This window comes from Myotis nattereri (genome assembly GCF_964212035.1).
Source record: "Myotis nattereri genome assembly, chromosome: 1".
Classification (NCBI taxonomy): domain Eukaryota; kingdom Metazoa; phylum Chordata; class Mammalia; order Chiroptera; family Vespertilionidae; genus Myotis; species Myotis nattereri.
Genome location: NC_138075.1, coordinates 86,780,268 through 86,796,628, shown reverse-complemented (window position 1 = coordinate 86,796,628; position 16,361 = coordinate 86,780,268). Strand labels below are relative to the sequence as shown.

General features: G+C 41.4%; 1 protein-coding gene across 1 annotated transcript in view; it reads right to left on the bottom strand.

The window, feature by feature from the left end:
* AKAP6 (A-kinase anchoring protein 6) overlaps window positions 1-16,361 on the bottom strand; it is a 509,747-nt gene that overhangs the window by 282,547 nt on the left and 210,839 nt on the right. Inside the window, exon 5 of the mRNA XM_081089857.1 lies at window positions 8,133-9,893. Coding sequence (XP_080945983.1) covers window positions 8,133-9,893 — 1,761 coding nt within the window. The remainder of the gene's footprint in view (window positions 1-8,132; window positions 9,894-16,361) is intronic.

Sequence of the window (16,361 nt, the reverse complement as noted above, 5' to 3'; positions counted from 1 at the left end):
ATAGAGGAATGGTGTCATGCAGGAGGAGTTTTGTAGAAGAGGGTGTCATAGAGGAGGGTGTCATAGAAAAGGGTATCATAGAGGATGGTGTAATAGAGAAGGGCGTCATAGAGTAGGGTGTCATAAAGGAGGATGTCATAGAGCAGGGTTATATAGGAAGGGTGTCATGGAGGAGTGTCATGGAGGAGGGTGTTATAGAGGAACGGTGTCATAGAGCAGGGTTGTTATAGAGGAAGGATATCATAGAGGAGTGTCACAGAGGAGGGGTGTCATAGAGGAGGATGTCATAGAGCAGGGTTGTTATAAAAAATGGTGACATAGAGGAGGACTGTCATAGAGGAGGGAGTCATACAGGAGAGTGTCAGATCAGGATGGTTATAGAGAGTTTCATAGAAGAGTAATGTCATAGAAGAATGTCATAGAGGAAGGTGTCATAGAGGAGGTTGTCATAAAGGAGGATGTCATAGAGCCGGGTTATTATACAGGAGGGTGTCAGAGAAGAGGAGTGTCATAGAAGACAGATTTATAGAGGAGGGTGTCACAGAGGGGTGTCAGAAAGGAAGATGTCATAGAGGAGGGTGTCATAGAGGAGGGCATCATAGAGGAGGGTGTCATAGAGTGTCATAGAGGAGGGTGTCATAGAGGAGGTTGTAATAGAGGAGGATGTCATAAAGCAGGGTTGTTATTGAGGGTGTCATAGAGGAGGTGTGTCATGGAGGGTGTCATAGAGGTGGGTGTCATAGAAAAGGGTTTTTATAGAGGAATGGTGACATGGAGGTGGACTGTCATAGAGGAGGGTGTCATAGAGGAGGGAGTCATAGAGGAGGGAGTCAAAGAGGAGGGTGTCATAGAGGAGGATGTCATAGAGCAGGGTTGTTATACAGGAGGTTATCATGGAGGAGTGTCAAAAGTACAGTGTCATAGAGGAGGGAGATACAGGGGAGGATGTCATAGAAGAGGGTTGTTACAGAGGAAGGGTGTCATAGAGAAGTGTCATAAAGGAGGGTGTCATAGAGGAGGGTTTCATAGAGCAGGGTGGAATAGAGGAGTGTCATAGAGGCAGGTGTCTTAGAGGTGGATGTCATAGGGTTGTTAGAGAGGAGGGTGTCATACAGGAGGAGTGTCATAGAAGACGGTGTCATAGAGGAGGCTGTCATAGAGCAGGGTTCTTATAGAGGAAGGCTGTCATAGAGGAGTGTTATAGAGGATGTTATAGAGGAGTGTGTCATAAAGGAGGGTGTCATAGAGGATGGTGGCATAGAAGAGGGTGTCATAAAGGAGGGTGTCATAGAGGAGGGGTTTCATAGAGGAGTGTGTCGAAGAGGAGGATGTCATAGACAAGGTTGTTAGAGAGGAGGGTGTCATAGAGGAGTGTGTCATAGAGGATGCTGTCATAGAGCAGGGTTGTTATAGAGGAAGGCTGACATAAAGGAGGAGTGTCATAGAGGAGGGTGTCAGAGCACATTATAGAGGAAGGATGTTATAGTGTCATAAATGAGTCTGTCATAGTGGAGGGTGTCATTGAAGAGCGGTGTCATAGAGGAGGATATCATAGAGCAGGGTTGTTATAGAGGAAGGGTGTCATAGAGCATGGTATCATAGAGGAGGGTGTCATAGTGGAGGTGTGTCATTGAGGAGGGTGTCATAGAGGAGGGTTGTCATAGAGCAATAGTGTCATAATGCAGGGGTGTCATAGAGGCTGGGTGTCAAAGAGGATGGGTATCATAGAGGCATGTGTCATAGAGCATTTTTCCCTGGAGGTCAGTGCACAACACAGTGACTAGTCAACAGGTCGACTATCTGCTCTCTGCTGGTGGTCAGTGCATGTCATAGCAAGTGGTTGAGCGGTCTTAGCATATCATTAGCATATTACACTTTGATTGGTTGAACAGACGACTAGGCACTTAGCCTATTAGTCTTTCATTATATAGGATTCCCTATACTGTGACATCCCTGTGATTTTTTGTAACTGGCAATTGGTACTTCTTAATCCCTTCACCTTTTCATCCAGCTCCCAAACCCCCTCCCATCGGACAACCATCAAAATAGTCTCAGTATCTATGAGTCCATTTCTGTTTTGTTTGTTTGATTTTTTCTTTAGTTTCCATATATAAGTGAAATCATATGATATTTGTTTTTCTGTCTGACTTAATTTCACTTTGCATCATACCCACTAGGTCCATCCATGTTGTTGCAAATGACAATAGTTCATTCTTTTTACAGTTGAGTAATACTCCATTGTATATATGTATTACATCTTCTTTATTCATTCACCTATCAATGGACACTTAGGTTGCTTCCACATTTTGGTTATTGAAAATAATGCTGTAATGAACATAGGAGTGCATATATCTTGTCAAATCAGTGTTTTGGTTTTTCAGATAAACACCTAGAAATGGAGTCAGTGGGTCGTATGTATCCTCTGAATATATCAGAACTGAGTCTAGTTCAATGGCTTGTTTGGGTTTTCACTTTTAATTTTAGGCCTTGAGAAGCTCCTACAGAAGGTGAGCACTCAGACCTGAGAGGCTCCATTACCTTATCCACACGGGAGATTCTGAGGAAACCAGCCATATTCCCCAAATTCTCAACCCCCACTGAGAGACTGGGAAAGGAACCATCATTTAAGAACTCACAGAGTTAACTGAGGCACTTATATTTGAGTAGAAAGACAGGGTTGCAACTTATTTACCAGGTTTTAAAATATTGCTTCATAAATATGTTTGCATTTGCTTGTATGTATAAAGCACTTCTTAAAGAACATAAGAACTAAAAGCAACAGTGATCACCATTGTGAAGTGGGAACTCAAGATGGGGGATAATGATGAGAGAGAATTTTTATTGGATACCTTTAAACATATGTTCTTAAATCATGTATATTATCTATAAAAAGAAATTAATTTTTCTAAATAAAAATACACATTAAAAATAAAATTTTCACATTCATAAAACAAGCCTACTAAAATAAAGACACACATCTGAGGAGTAGAGAGTGAAGGAACCAAAAAGGCATCTAAGACACTTGCCACTCGGATGCTAGCCCAGAGATCCTATCACAGCCACGGGAGTCCCTCACCTATCAGTGGACTTCGGGCCTCTGTCGTGTGCTCTGTGCGGCTCAGAGAGAAGAGAGAGGGACCTTGGGACATGACAGGAGGAGGAAACATTACTCTTCATTTGGTAAAAGTGGAATCCGAGCAGGACGTATTCTTCCGTGTTTTATAACTTTTAGTATCAAGCCAGAATTCTTCTCACAGAGCTCCATGTGCCCTCCCTCTTATCTCAGGGTGTGGCCCATTTATACAGTCTTTCTAGCCACCTCAAGATCTCTGGCTCCTGAGTCTGTTATTTCTGCCTTCAAATAAGCTTTAGTTAAAAAGAAACAAAACTTTTGTTTACTTTCAACTGTAGTCCTTTGTCTCATATTGCTTTCACAATCCAATTTCTTGAGCTATTAGGAATGATTTTCTCTCACTTCTTAATAATCTATAGTCCAGTTTCTACCTCCACTCTTTCATTAAGTCCTTTTTCTCTGAAGTCCTCATTGACGCTTTAAAACAAATCTAAAGGTTGGTTTCTTCATTGCCCTTATTCATCTTGATCTCCCTTTTTCAAATAATGAAGCTAATATCCATCTTACTAAACATCTCTTCTCCTTTTATTTACAAAGCACCCAAGAATCTCTCAGTCCCTTCCTAATCCTCACAACTGGGCCTTTTCTTTATTCCTGCCTCAACTTAAAATTCAGTTGCCACCCCTCTTCTCTTCTTCATCTATTCAGGAAATTCATCTGTTCTCAAGACTTTACCTGATGGCAAGAGCAAAGCAGATGGGGCCTGAAGCCTGGCTCTATGACTTAGTAGCTATGCAGTTTAGGATAAGTGATTTCAAATACCTGAATTCAGTTTCCTCTGCTCTAAAATGGGGATTCAGTAATTCATTCAACAGTTTTTATTGAGTATCTACTATGTATCAGGCACTGTTCTAGGTACATGTGATTTATTAGCAAATGAAACAGATAAATATTCCTGCCCACACAGAGCTCCTATTCTAGCAGGGAGACAAACAAAAATAATAAACATACTAAATAAGATAATTATATAAAATAACAGAATATGATGAGAGCTATAGAAAAAAACTGAAAGTCAGATTACATCATTTAAAGGTGTTCAAGGTAGGCTTCCCTGAGAAATTATTATGAGCAAAGACCCAGAGGAGGCGAAGGAGTTGGAAATGAGGGTACCTGCTGGAGAGGGTGCAGGCAGAGGGAACTGACAAGGATCCTAACGGCCAGGGCAGGCTCTGCTTGTTCTAGGAACACCAAAGAGGCCAGGGGGAATGGAGTGAAGTGAGTACGGGGAAGACCGGAGAGGAAATCAGGAAGCCAGTCCATGTAGGACCTCTGAATGTGACGGGAGCTGGCGCAAGGAGACACGATCGGATTTATGTTTTAAAAGGATCACTATGGCTGCTGTGCTGGGAAGAGACTGTGCTGGGAGCTGGATGAAGCAGAGAGGCCGGCTAGGAGGCTCCGTTGGTAATTCAGGCAGGAGGTGGTGGTGGCTAGTTCCAGAGTGACAGCTCTAGAGAGGAAGAGAGGTGGCCAATCTAAGATGGTAAAACCCACCTTGCAGAATCTTATGAGAACATGACTGCAGTTAAAGTGCCTACTAGATGTCTGGTACAGGGAAGATGTTAAATAATACACTCTTTTATTATGTTATATTTTTCAAGTAGAATAGATAATATGAAGGAGCTCAAAGCTAGAGTATGATATTAAAGGTCAGCTGACCTGGGAATTGGCAGCTGCCCTCATCGGATGTCGTGAAAGGAGGTTAGGCTGAGAAAGGAGCTTAATCTCCTTTCAGCCTTCACCTCACATCCCAACTTGAGGACAGTATTTCCAACTTCTGACAAAACACTTCCCTTAAACGTTTCATCACATACTCAATATCAATGAATATTTATTTTTAAAATTTACCTTACCTCCATTTCAAGCCAGTTACCAATCTAAATGTGTCCTTCGCCCTAGCCAGTTTGGCTCAATGGCTAGTTAGAGCGTCAGTCTGTGGATAGAAGGGTTCCAGGTTCGATTCCGGTCAAGGGCAGGTACCTCGGTTGCAGGCTCCTCCCCAGCCTGAGCTGTGGTTGGGGGCATGCAGGAGGCAACCAATCAATGTGTTTCTTTCACATTGATATTTCTCTCTGTCTTTCCCTCTCTCCACTCACTCTAAAATCAATGGAAAAACATCCTCTGGTGAGAATTAAAAAATAATAATAATAAAGTAAGTGTTTCCTTTGATTAAAGATATGCCAGTCCTACAGGTTGAAGACAGCTTCATCTTTGTAGAATTATGAAATAAAAGGATGCTGTCATTGGAAGTTGGTATTGTGGCCATTATCTGCTTAAAAAACATCTCTGTTTTCAAAAGAAGAACTGAGGCCCAGATGCAGCATAACTAGCTATGGGCCACTCCAGGCTTTAATGACTGAGCGTGGCCCAGAACCAGTTTCCTGGAACCCTTCTCCAATAACCCGCTTCCCCTCCCTCCATTCCCCCATCCACATGACAGCAGTCCCTCAGATTGGCTGCTGTCTCTGGACTGGTCTCCACCACAGCTGCTTTGACCAGCTTTCCAGTGATTGGCAGTTAAGCCAATCAGACAGGCTATGGCAGGCCATGGCCTATGCTGCTTGAAGTATGCTGGCTCTGGGTTCAAATCCAGGCTCTGCTCTTACTAGCTGTGAGGCCATCAGCAGGTTTCCTAACTATGTTCTGCCTTAGCTTCTTTGTCTGGAAAATGCCTAGCTCCCAGGACTTAAGTAGCATATGACATATAAAGCTCTTAGCACAGATTCAAGCACAAAATCAGAGTCCAAGAAGCATTAGTTATTTGTGGGTTATATTACTACTCTCAGTGCCTTTCAAAGAAGTTGCCATGGATGCCCATCCACTGAACAAATTCTAATTGCCTGAGTCTGGCCACTGGGGCCTTGTAGCAACCGGGCCTATCAAATGGATGGAAACTTCTATTGCTTTCTGATCACAGCCTTCCAGTCAAAACAGCTCGCTATGTTCCCCCATATCATGCTCATTCCCAATCCTTACCTATGTTTCAGTTTATGCTCCTCCTTCCTTCTCTCTAACTTCCCAGCTCCACTGATATTACTTCTTCTCTACAATACTGTAGTATGTATATGCAACACGTATTGATCGCTTCCTTAAGGAGGGCATGGAAGCATTTAATTATACCATGGGTTCCAGAGCAGACCGCCTGATCTCTCACCCATAAAATGGTGTTAATATTAGGGTTGTTGTGAGGATTTGACAAATAAATACTTTGTAAAAACAATTATTAATATGCTATTATTATATATTGCTATTAACTTCCCCTCTTTTCTTAATGTACCTTCATTTTCTTTCTCCAGGTTATTCTGTCCATATGTACTACAGCAGTCCCCCCTTACCCATGATGTTACTCTCCATGGTTTCAGTTATCCACAGTCAAATGTAGTCCCAAAATATTAAATGGAAAATTCCAGAAATAAACAATTCATAGGCTTTAAATGGCATACTGTTCTGAGTAGCATAATGAAATCTCACTCCATCCTGCCCAGGATGTGAACCATCCCTTTGTCCAGCGTATCTACATTGTAATCCGCTACTCGTCCATTAGTCACTTAGTAGCTGTCTAGGTCATCAAATTGACTGTCATGGTATCACAGTGACCCCTATGTTACTTATAATGGCCCCAAAGCACAAGAGTAGTGATGCTGGCAATTCAGATATGCCAAAGAGAAACCCTAAACTTCTTTTTTTAGGTAAAAAGGTAAAAGTTCTCTACTTAATAATAAAGGTAGAAAAATCATATGCTGGGTTACTAAAATTTATAGTAAGAACACATCTTCTATCCATGAGATTGTGAAGAAGGAAAAAGAAACCCATGCTCGTTTTGCTGTTGCACCTCCAACTACAAAAGTTATGGCTCCAGTGTGTGATAAGTACTTGGTTAAGATGGAAAAAAAAAATATGCAATCTGTGGGTGGGAGATATGAACAAAAAGCATTTTCCAACTGACAGCAATGTGTTGCAGTAGAAAACGTTGAGCCTATATCAACACGCCAGCAAGAAGTCCCCTAATATGAGTGACACTAAGCCATTTACTGCAAGTAAGAAATAGTTATAATAAGATAGTTTAAGAGAGAAAGACCACATTCATATAACTTTTAGAACAGTATACCGTTATAATTTTTCTATTTTATTGTTAGTTATTGTTTACTGTGCCTAAGTTATAAACTAAATTTTATCATATGTATGTATGTATGTATGTATGTATAGAAAAAATGTAGTATATAGATAGGTTCAATACTGTCTCTGGTTTCATGTATCCACTAGGTGTCTTGGAACGGATCCCCTGTGGATACGGGGAATTACTCTATACTTTTATACAGTCTTAAATCACATCCTATAGTATAAAGCTCAGTCCTGAGGATTTTGATGTCTGTCCTCAAAGATTTCACCACATCTAATAATTCATTCTAAAAGTACAGATTTACCGAAAATATCAAGTCCCCATCTCAGAGCCCATGGGTGGTACAGAGTATAGGTAGCACGGTTATTAGCCAAGGGCCTCAAAGAGGAGAAAGACTGAAGCAAAACAAAGTTTCCAAAAAATATCTGGTCTATTTCTACAGGAAGTTAGCAATGGAGTTGTGGAAGCTATTCTGGAGTTAGAACAAACAAGTGCAAAAGCACTGAGGGCAACTGGAATATTCTATTCACATATTCCTGAGACATGGGTGTTTGCACAGCTACTGCTCTCCTTTACCTGTGTTCCATCCACAGGGTCCCACCACTCGTCAGGCGCTGCGTTAGGTTTGGGCACTACAAACAAGAATCCTATACCAGGCAGGGGTACACCAAGCTAATACATTGACAAGGGCTGTTCTCAATGACACATACTCTGTCACAGTGCAGTGATCATGTGCTTTTTCTGTCTTTGGGGAATCAGGTATGTTTACCAAAAATAGCAACACATTTTATATGAGTGGAGAGAGTTGGACTTTTTCCAGCATGACTTCCAAAAATCAGGTAAGGTAAGAAATCACTCAGATTAATTAGACTAGCTTACCTCTATTTTTTCCCATATGGCTTCATAGTTGTCTTGGTGTTGAATATCTTGCATAAGTTTCTGAATTAAAGCAGATTTTTTGGCAGCATGGCTCTCATTTTTCTCAGAAGATGAAGCTCTCTCTGACTTCTCATCCATGTATTTTTTCATGCCAGAGAGAGGCATACACAGCTCCTCGTCAGAAAGAATGTCACTCAGGGGCCCAGACTCAATGCTCTCCCCCAGCGAAGAGGCTATGTCACTGGATGAACTGGGAGACACCCTGCCTAGCCTTGTACGCTTCTTCTTGACATGGTACGTTGGATAGATCTCAGAATCTGAATTCATTTCAGACAGTTCCCAGTCATCGATATTCTGAATGGTTTCTCCTCTGGGTTTTGGAGGCAGAAGCTTCGTTAAGTTTTCCAACTTCAAAGCTAATACTTCTGTCTGCTTAAGGTGAGAGGGCAGTGCCAGGTACTCATCGGAGCCATACCAGGCCTCCACAACCTGCCCATTCCTTGAGACGTGGCTTGGGGAGGAGGAGTAACTTTTTTTGCTTTTGTGTTTTGAAAGAAGGGGTACCGGAGACATGACACTGTCCGAGCCAACAGGAGATCCGCTGCTTTGAGTAAAAGGTGGGGAACTGGATGTTTCTGACTGCGCTGGTAATTTGGCATTCCAACTGCTCTGAGGATACGGCTCAAGGGAGGATGTAGAAGCAGAATCGGTTTCTGGCCCCTCCACGGCCTTGGAAGTACAAGAGGGAATTCCGTTCGGCATTCTGGAGCTCCTGGTGATTTCGGTTTGCTTGCCCGAACCAGTTCCCGCTTTAGGGGTTTGGCAGGGAGGCACCTCTTCTGGGCTCTTATGTGGCTTTTTAAGTCGAGGTTTCTCTTTGTGGCAGTTGTTGAGCCTTCCCAGGCTGGAGGAGATTTCTTTCATGTGACTTTTGACTGTGTTTTCAAGATTCCCGCCCCCCATCTGGTGCAGACACTCGTAGGACTGGCTGGCGGCCGAAGGGCTGCTGGGGTAGGACGCCTGCAACACCAGGCAGAGCTTGGATCTGTCAGGAGGATCCACCAGGGAAGGGGTGCTTCTGCTCATCTCGGGCTTGAGGTCAACCATCTGCCTCTTTCCGTCAGCACCTCTCAGGTTATTCTTAAAAGCGTCCTCTTTAAGGAAAAGCCCTCTTTTTGGCAGCGTGGGCTGTGTGGGGGAGTCCTCGTTATAATTAAAGCAGTCTCTGATGGATCGCTTGGGGGTTGTGTTCTCACAGGGAAGAGGCCGTTGGTTCTTTGCTCCAGGTTGGGAGGGAGAATTGGATTCTTGCTTCGAGGTCTTAGAAAAGGACTGGACAGTGTTTGTCAGAGCTTCCACTGGAGATGACATGCCCTGCTTTGAGCCTGGTTGCTCCTCGACTGCAGGAGCCTTGTTTTCTTCACAAGCACCTTTATCATCTGCTGAGAGAGAACCTTGAGGTGCCCCCTCACTCACTGCTTCGCTGCAGTTGGAAGCGATGGGGTCAGTGGCCACCGTCAGCAACCCAACACTTCGGATAAGCTCGGGGAACTCCTTCTCCATCTCACCGTAGCTCCAAGCGTCAAAGGGTTTGCTTTTGACCTGGCTCATGTCACCCAGGCCACCGAGCAAATCCTCACTTGGACTATAGTCAGACAGTTCAAATGCAGTAATTCCACAATCCAGAGACAAGTAATTTTGAGAGCATTTGATAGTTAGCTGTCCTGAGTCATCCACTTCCGTTAGAGAATCGAGCCGGCCCTGAAACAGACAATGGCAGTGGTTTCAGTAAATGGAACATCAATTACACTCAGCTGCTGTTCAAATGAAATCTCAGCAGAGGCCGCTAAGAAGGTCAAGATGCATCAGTCTCCATTGCTTCTGGTTTGACATACAGAATGGCATATTAATCAATTATCACATTACTTTATATAATATCCTGTTCTTAAATATTCAAAGATTTTTCTTTAATCTAGAGAATAAAGCTTCGATAGAAATGGTCAAGGTCAACCCCAAAATATCCATTCTTGCCTTAATGTTCTATCTTAAAATAATGCATTGTTCAGTTAATAAACATTTTTTAAATGATGTAATAAAATTTCTGGGAACAAATCAATGTAGGAATAACGTCTCCATGAGTGTCTCTTTTGCTTATTGCTATCACTCCATCACCTACCACAACTGGCTAACTCATAGTAGATGCTCAATAAGTATTTCTAAAGTGTACTAAGTCTGTCACGTTAAATATATATTCACAAATCCCAGGAAGGTGAAAAGTGAATTTGCATATAACAAAAGCAGTTCAAGACTAGCTTCTATTTCTCCCCACCCTTTCTAAGGTAAACATCCAAACTCCTGGAGAAAATTATTCAGTATCAAAACTTTATCATCTTAGTTCCCATCACTCTGCATAAATTTCTCCCCTCACCTCCTCACCCCCACCCCTGCTCCCATTTGTTTATATTAGATACCACCTCCACTGTTATTTATAAATTGGGGTAGGCCAGTTTGAAACTTATCTATGCTAAAAAATAGTAATACAAGCAAGTATTTTAAATTTTTTAATCTTTAATTATGCAATTAAGGTTTTTGTCTCATTACTAACGCAGTTCCTGGCATCACACAGCCAACAATTTTTCACTGATGATTTGTTCGGGATGAAAGGAATCCCATTATGTGAACCAGGCTGAAGGACAGCCTGGTCTAATCTAGTCCCTTAGGAGACGAAGGATGGATGGAAACGGAACTGTTACATCCACAGATCTCCATTCTCCTGAAGGAGAAACCAGGTGAGCAAACTGAAGCTGGACCTCATGTAGCTGCTGCACCCTGTGTCCCTTCAACCAGGTTACCCCGAGTTCTGACCTCTCTATAGGTTTTTCTGTTCATTTGCTTGCTGTGTTTTGGCAATGTTCTCTTCCTTCAGACCTTTAACTTACCTTCATCTCCTACTCCCCTCACTCTCACTCTGTATCATCCAGATAAATAATAATGATGAAAGGCCTCATTTCACCTTTCTAAACCTCAGTTTCCTCCTCTATAAATGGGGATGGTTAATTACTACTATTTCTTTTTCATTTAAATCTCCCAATAACTTTCTTCCGGTGTTGGGTCTATATTATTGTTTTATATAACCAGAGCCTGAGCCAAAAGAAGGTACATAACTAGCAAATGTCCATACTCTGACCTTGGTACCATAATTTTCTGTGGTTCATTAGATATTATTTTAAATGGACATACCCCCTACTCCATTTTGTTCTCCACATTGCCACTAGAGTAAGCTTTACAAATCTGTTACGGTTAATTCTCTGCTTAAAGTTCTTTATTAGTGTCCTGCTAAGTAAACCCAAACCCTTCCAAGAACAAACATGGCTTCACTGGACCACAGTGTCTGACTGCCTCGGGCCTTTGCACATGCTATTTCCTCTGTCAGGAAAGTTTCCCACCTATAATACCCTGTAACTTATGAATTCTTACCCCCTCAGACCTCAGATTAAGTTGTATTTCTTCAAAATTCCAAACCCTCACCTAAGTTAGAATCTTTCCTTAGAGACTCTTGTAAAACTATGTTGTTTTTCCTTTCAGAATTTGTCTCAATCTTTAAATAAATACTCTGTGGTTATTTCATTACCTTGTTTCTCCCACTAGTGTGTATGCACCACAACAGTATAAATCACATAGAAAATGGCTGACTCACCAGGATATCTGCAACACTTAGCATAGTGATCTGCATAGAACAAGCACTCAAGACATATCTGTTGAATAAAACTTCAGGGTGGGGAACCTTTTTTCTGCCAAGGTCCATTTGGATATTTATAACATCATTCAAGGGCCATACCAAATTATCAACTTAAAAATTAGCCTGCTATATTTAGTCAAACATTTGATTAACTCACTGCTAACGCCTTGGCAGGGCCAAACCAAATGATTTTGCCGGCCTTCTAAGGCCTGGAGGCCGGATGTTCCCCACCCCTGCAATACATGAATGAATGATGACATTTTGGAATGTATCTCTATGCCTTCATGTAACTTCTTCTTCTGATTATGTAGCTTCAGTTGACTCCAGTGATGACAAGCCCAAGCTTCAGAGTCAAATTCTACCTCTAGCACTAGTCAGTCATGTGACCATGACCCAGTAACTTGATGTTGCTAAGCCTCATTTCCTTCATCTGTAAAAAAGGAATAATGATAAGCCATGTCATAGCGCTGTTGTGAGAGTCAAAAGAGGTAATATATGTAAAACACAAGTCTGACACATGGATAGGTATTTAATGAATGTTCACTCATATTATTATTTTACTATTCAAGTATATTTAGGGAGAAACTTTTATCAAAATGAGAGATATCCTTTTGGCAATTATACTGCACAAAGTGAGAAAACAGTATTAACTGCCAAAATGATCTAAATGGAATTGTGTGGCTTTAATGCTGCATACCTGGACCTGGATCTTTAAATAACAAAGTCAGAAGCCAAAAATCACCAAGGAATGAGACAGCCAAATAAAGTCACACTTTATACAATGTTTAAAGAAAGTACCGTATTTTTCTGTGTATAAGACGCCCCCCACTTTTCCAACCCCAAATTAAGAAATCAATATTTTAAACATTTTGCTGGTTTTCCTCTTAAGACCTTCTTCTTTTTTGGCATCTTAAGGAGTTGTTCTTCCTGTTTTCTCCACTGTCTGATCATACACTCAGTGGGAGGAGGTCCAAATTGTCTCTCTGCAGCTCTATTTCCATGCTCTTTTGCATAGCTGGTTACATTCAGTTTGAATTTTGCAGAGTAAGACAATCGCTTACCAGTATATATCTTTTTATTTTTTGACATCTTTATGGGCTCAGAATGCTCTGGTCCCTGTTGCATCTGTGCACTCTCTACCTCCACCTCCAATTACGGCATCAGCTGACGTCAGTAACAATAAGACTCATGATTGGAGGAAAACTGTTTGACAGGTAAGGGAAGCTGCGAACCCGCCAGGCTCCCTCCTCGGCTGACTTCTGTGTATAAGACGCCCCTCGATTTTCAGTCTAATGATTTTAGAAAAAACTAACATCTTGTACATGAAAAAATACGGTAATGTTGGGGATTCCAATTTAAAGGCAGGTTGTGTTTTTATTTTTTTAATTTAGTGGCTTAGTATTCAGAAATTACTCCTTTTTGAAAATGTATTATAGCCGAGATGGACGGCATGGCTCAGTGGTTGAGCATCGACCCATGAACCAGGAGGTCATGGTTTGATTCCCGGTCAGGGCACATGCCTGAGTTGCGAGCTCGATCCCCAGTGTGGGGCATGCAGGAGGCAGCTGATCAATGATCCTCTCTCATCATTGATGTTTCTGTCTCTCTCCCTCTCCCCTCCTCTCTGAAATCAATAAAAAAATATTTTTAAAAGTGTATTATAAGTGATGGGTAAGTTCCAAGCTATCCCATTAGTTGATATTTAAATTACTAACTAATTGAAATTTGCATTATTTTCTACCCGATTTCTCATAAAGGCGCAGCACTGTGGCTACTTGAGCGAGGTTAGAGAAGCATTAAGAAAAAGTGTTTCTATGATGGGTAGAGAAATAGGAATTTGAGAGTTCGGATAAAACTTAGACACTGAAAGTGTCAGCCACCTGTTTCTGGACAGGCTTGGGACACAGTAGCCCTGGGAAAGCTTTGGTTCACATTTTCACGGTCATAGAACCTAAAGATCAGGCACACTGTCTAGCTAGAAAATGAGGGGCACTCATGAGACTGCATATCAGAGAATAGGGTATGGCTCCCTTTTCCTAGGTCTTCCCCTGAAGACCCCTTCCCTACCCAGTCCTTTGTTTGGAAAACAAAATACTGCACTCAAAAACACTTAATGCTCCAAGGTAAACCCTCTCCCATCCTGTTCCCGCCCAGGCCAACTATTTCTGTGCATGGTGGATTGTCACTCATGGGTAACTATTTTTAATTCAGACTGCATTTTTAATGTGAAAAAAATCCCTCCCTGAAAAACAAAACAAAAAAAACAGCACATGGCATATCTATTTCATATCCTAAAGACCAAGTGACAACCATCTACCTATATTTTTTTAACCCAGTTGGTTATTAAAGAGCATTTTTCAAAAGTATTGTTACAGATTTCATCATGCAGAAGCAATTTTTTAAAAAAACAAAGTTCTCAGAAGTTTCTGAGAGCAGATCAATAATTAATAAGTTTCATTTCTTAAAATATTGCTTAGTTATACCAATGTATGTAGTCCTATTGCTTTCTTCTGGACCACATTCCCAGATAGTTTTCTAAAGCATGGAAGTAACGAAGTTTCAGGTGGATATGGAGGTAGGGTAACAGAAATATCACATATAATTGTGTAGTGTCATTAGCTTGCCATGGCTGCCTAGCAATGTCTAAATTCAAATATACCTCCATTTAATATGTCATGAAGCAGTTTCTCAGATGAAGGTTATGTTTTATGCAGACAGTAACTTATTCACTTTACTGATGGGTAATTTATTCACTTTATTGTTGTTAATAATTAGCACTACCTGTGTGACTTTGTCTCTCTCAATCTCAGTCCTCTCATCTGTAAGATGGATGCAATAATATCACCTACTAAATAAGAATAATAGCACCTGTCATCCCATGAATCTCATGAAATTTTGAATGTGATTCCTAACATGTGTTATTCTTCTTTGAATGATTAATGCCTTATATGTAATAGAAAATTGATAAATATTTAGGGAAAAGAGAAAGGAAAGCAGGAAGGAAAGAAGGGAGGGAAGACAGGATAGAGGGGGAGAAGAATTATTATTACAACAGAGAACAGTTAAAAGCTGGTTTTGTTTGTTTTATTTAATTATTCCTAAATTTATATCCTATTTCCCTACAAAGCATTCACTTAACCTCTGTTAAACTCAGTTTTTCCATCTATAAACTGCAACTATTTTTAATATCCCTTACCCTTAATAAATTTTAAAAAATGCTTATCATACTAACTAAAATACAGAACATTTCAGTATAACACATTATTACACAACTAGAGGCCCGATGCATGAAATTCATGCACGAGTAGGCCTTCCTTCCCTTGGCTGCCGACACCAGCTTCCCCCTGGCACCCGGGACCCAGGCTCCCCTTTGGCCGCTGTCAGGCACCTGGGACCCTGGCTTCCCTCACAGCCCAGGCATCATCCAGAAGGTCATCTGGAAGGACATCCATAAGGATGCCCAGTCTAATTAGTATATTGTGCTTTTATTGTTATAGACTAGAGGCCCGATGCACAAAATTCATGCAAGGGGCTCGGCATCTCGCAGCCACGGCTTCATCCGGAAGGTTGTCAGATGGTTGTTCTGCTCTTTGGTCTAATTAGCTTATTAGAGGCCCGGTGCACGAAATTCGTGCATGGGTAGGGTCCTTAAGCCTGGCCAGCGATCAAGGCCAATCTGTGGGGTGACTGGTGGGGCTATCGGAGGGCCCCCACTGGCACCCGCCTTGGCTGGCCTGGAGCTGCCCACTCGCTGGCCCCACTTGGGCTGGGGGCAGCTTCTGCATTGAGCGTCTGTCCCCTGGTGGTCAGTCACATCATAGCAACCGGTTGTTTCACCGGTTGTTCCACAGTTGGGTCAATTTGCAAATTAGTCTTTTATTATATAGGATTAGCTCTTTATTATATAGGAAGGTGATTTTTACCCTAAAGTGTTTTTCATTTGTTTGGTTAGTTTTGTTTTAGTAAGGTGTTTGCCAATTTGCTTACAAGATATGGTCTGCTCTATATTTAAGTTAAAAAATCATATATTTTGTTTTAGCCAGGACAGGAAGAGAAAGAACTTGCCACTTTCTTCTCGACTTTCAAATTTACTCTTTAATGTGGTTTGAAACTCAACCAATTTCCAAGAAGGGCAAATGCATTCGCCTTTATTGGAAGGACATCTACTATTCTAGTTTATCAGCATGTTTTATGCCATTTCCCTCTTCATTCTATAAATCTTTTACAGCTGAATTTATTCTGATAAATTCAAGAATTTTATTCTAATTCCCTTCCAGTTTCCCACAATTCCAGTGTGCTGACAGAAACAAATAAAACTAAGCAGTCTTTGAAATGTTCTCATGGAGTCACACTAAAAACACAAACAAATAGGATCAGGAATCCACAGCTTCGGGAAAGATGACAATGGAGACAGCGTTTTAATTCATAGAAAAATATCCACAAAGCAGATGGCTAAGAATTCACTGTTCCTTTATCCCTCGTATAGCATA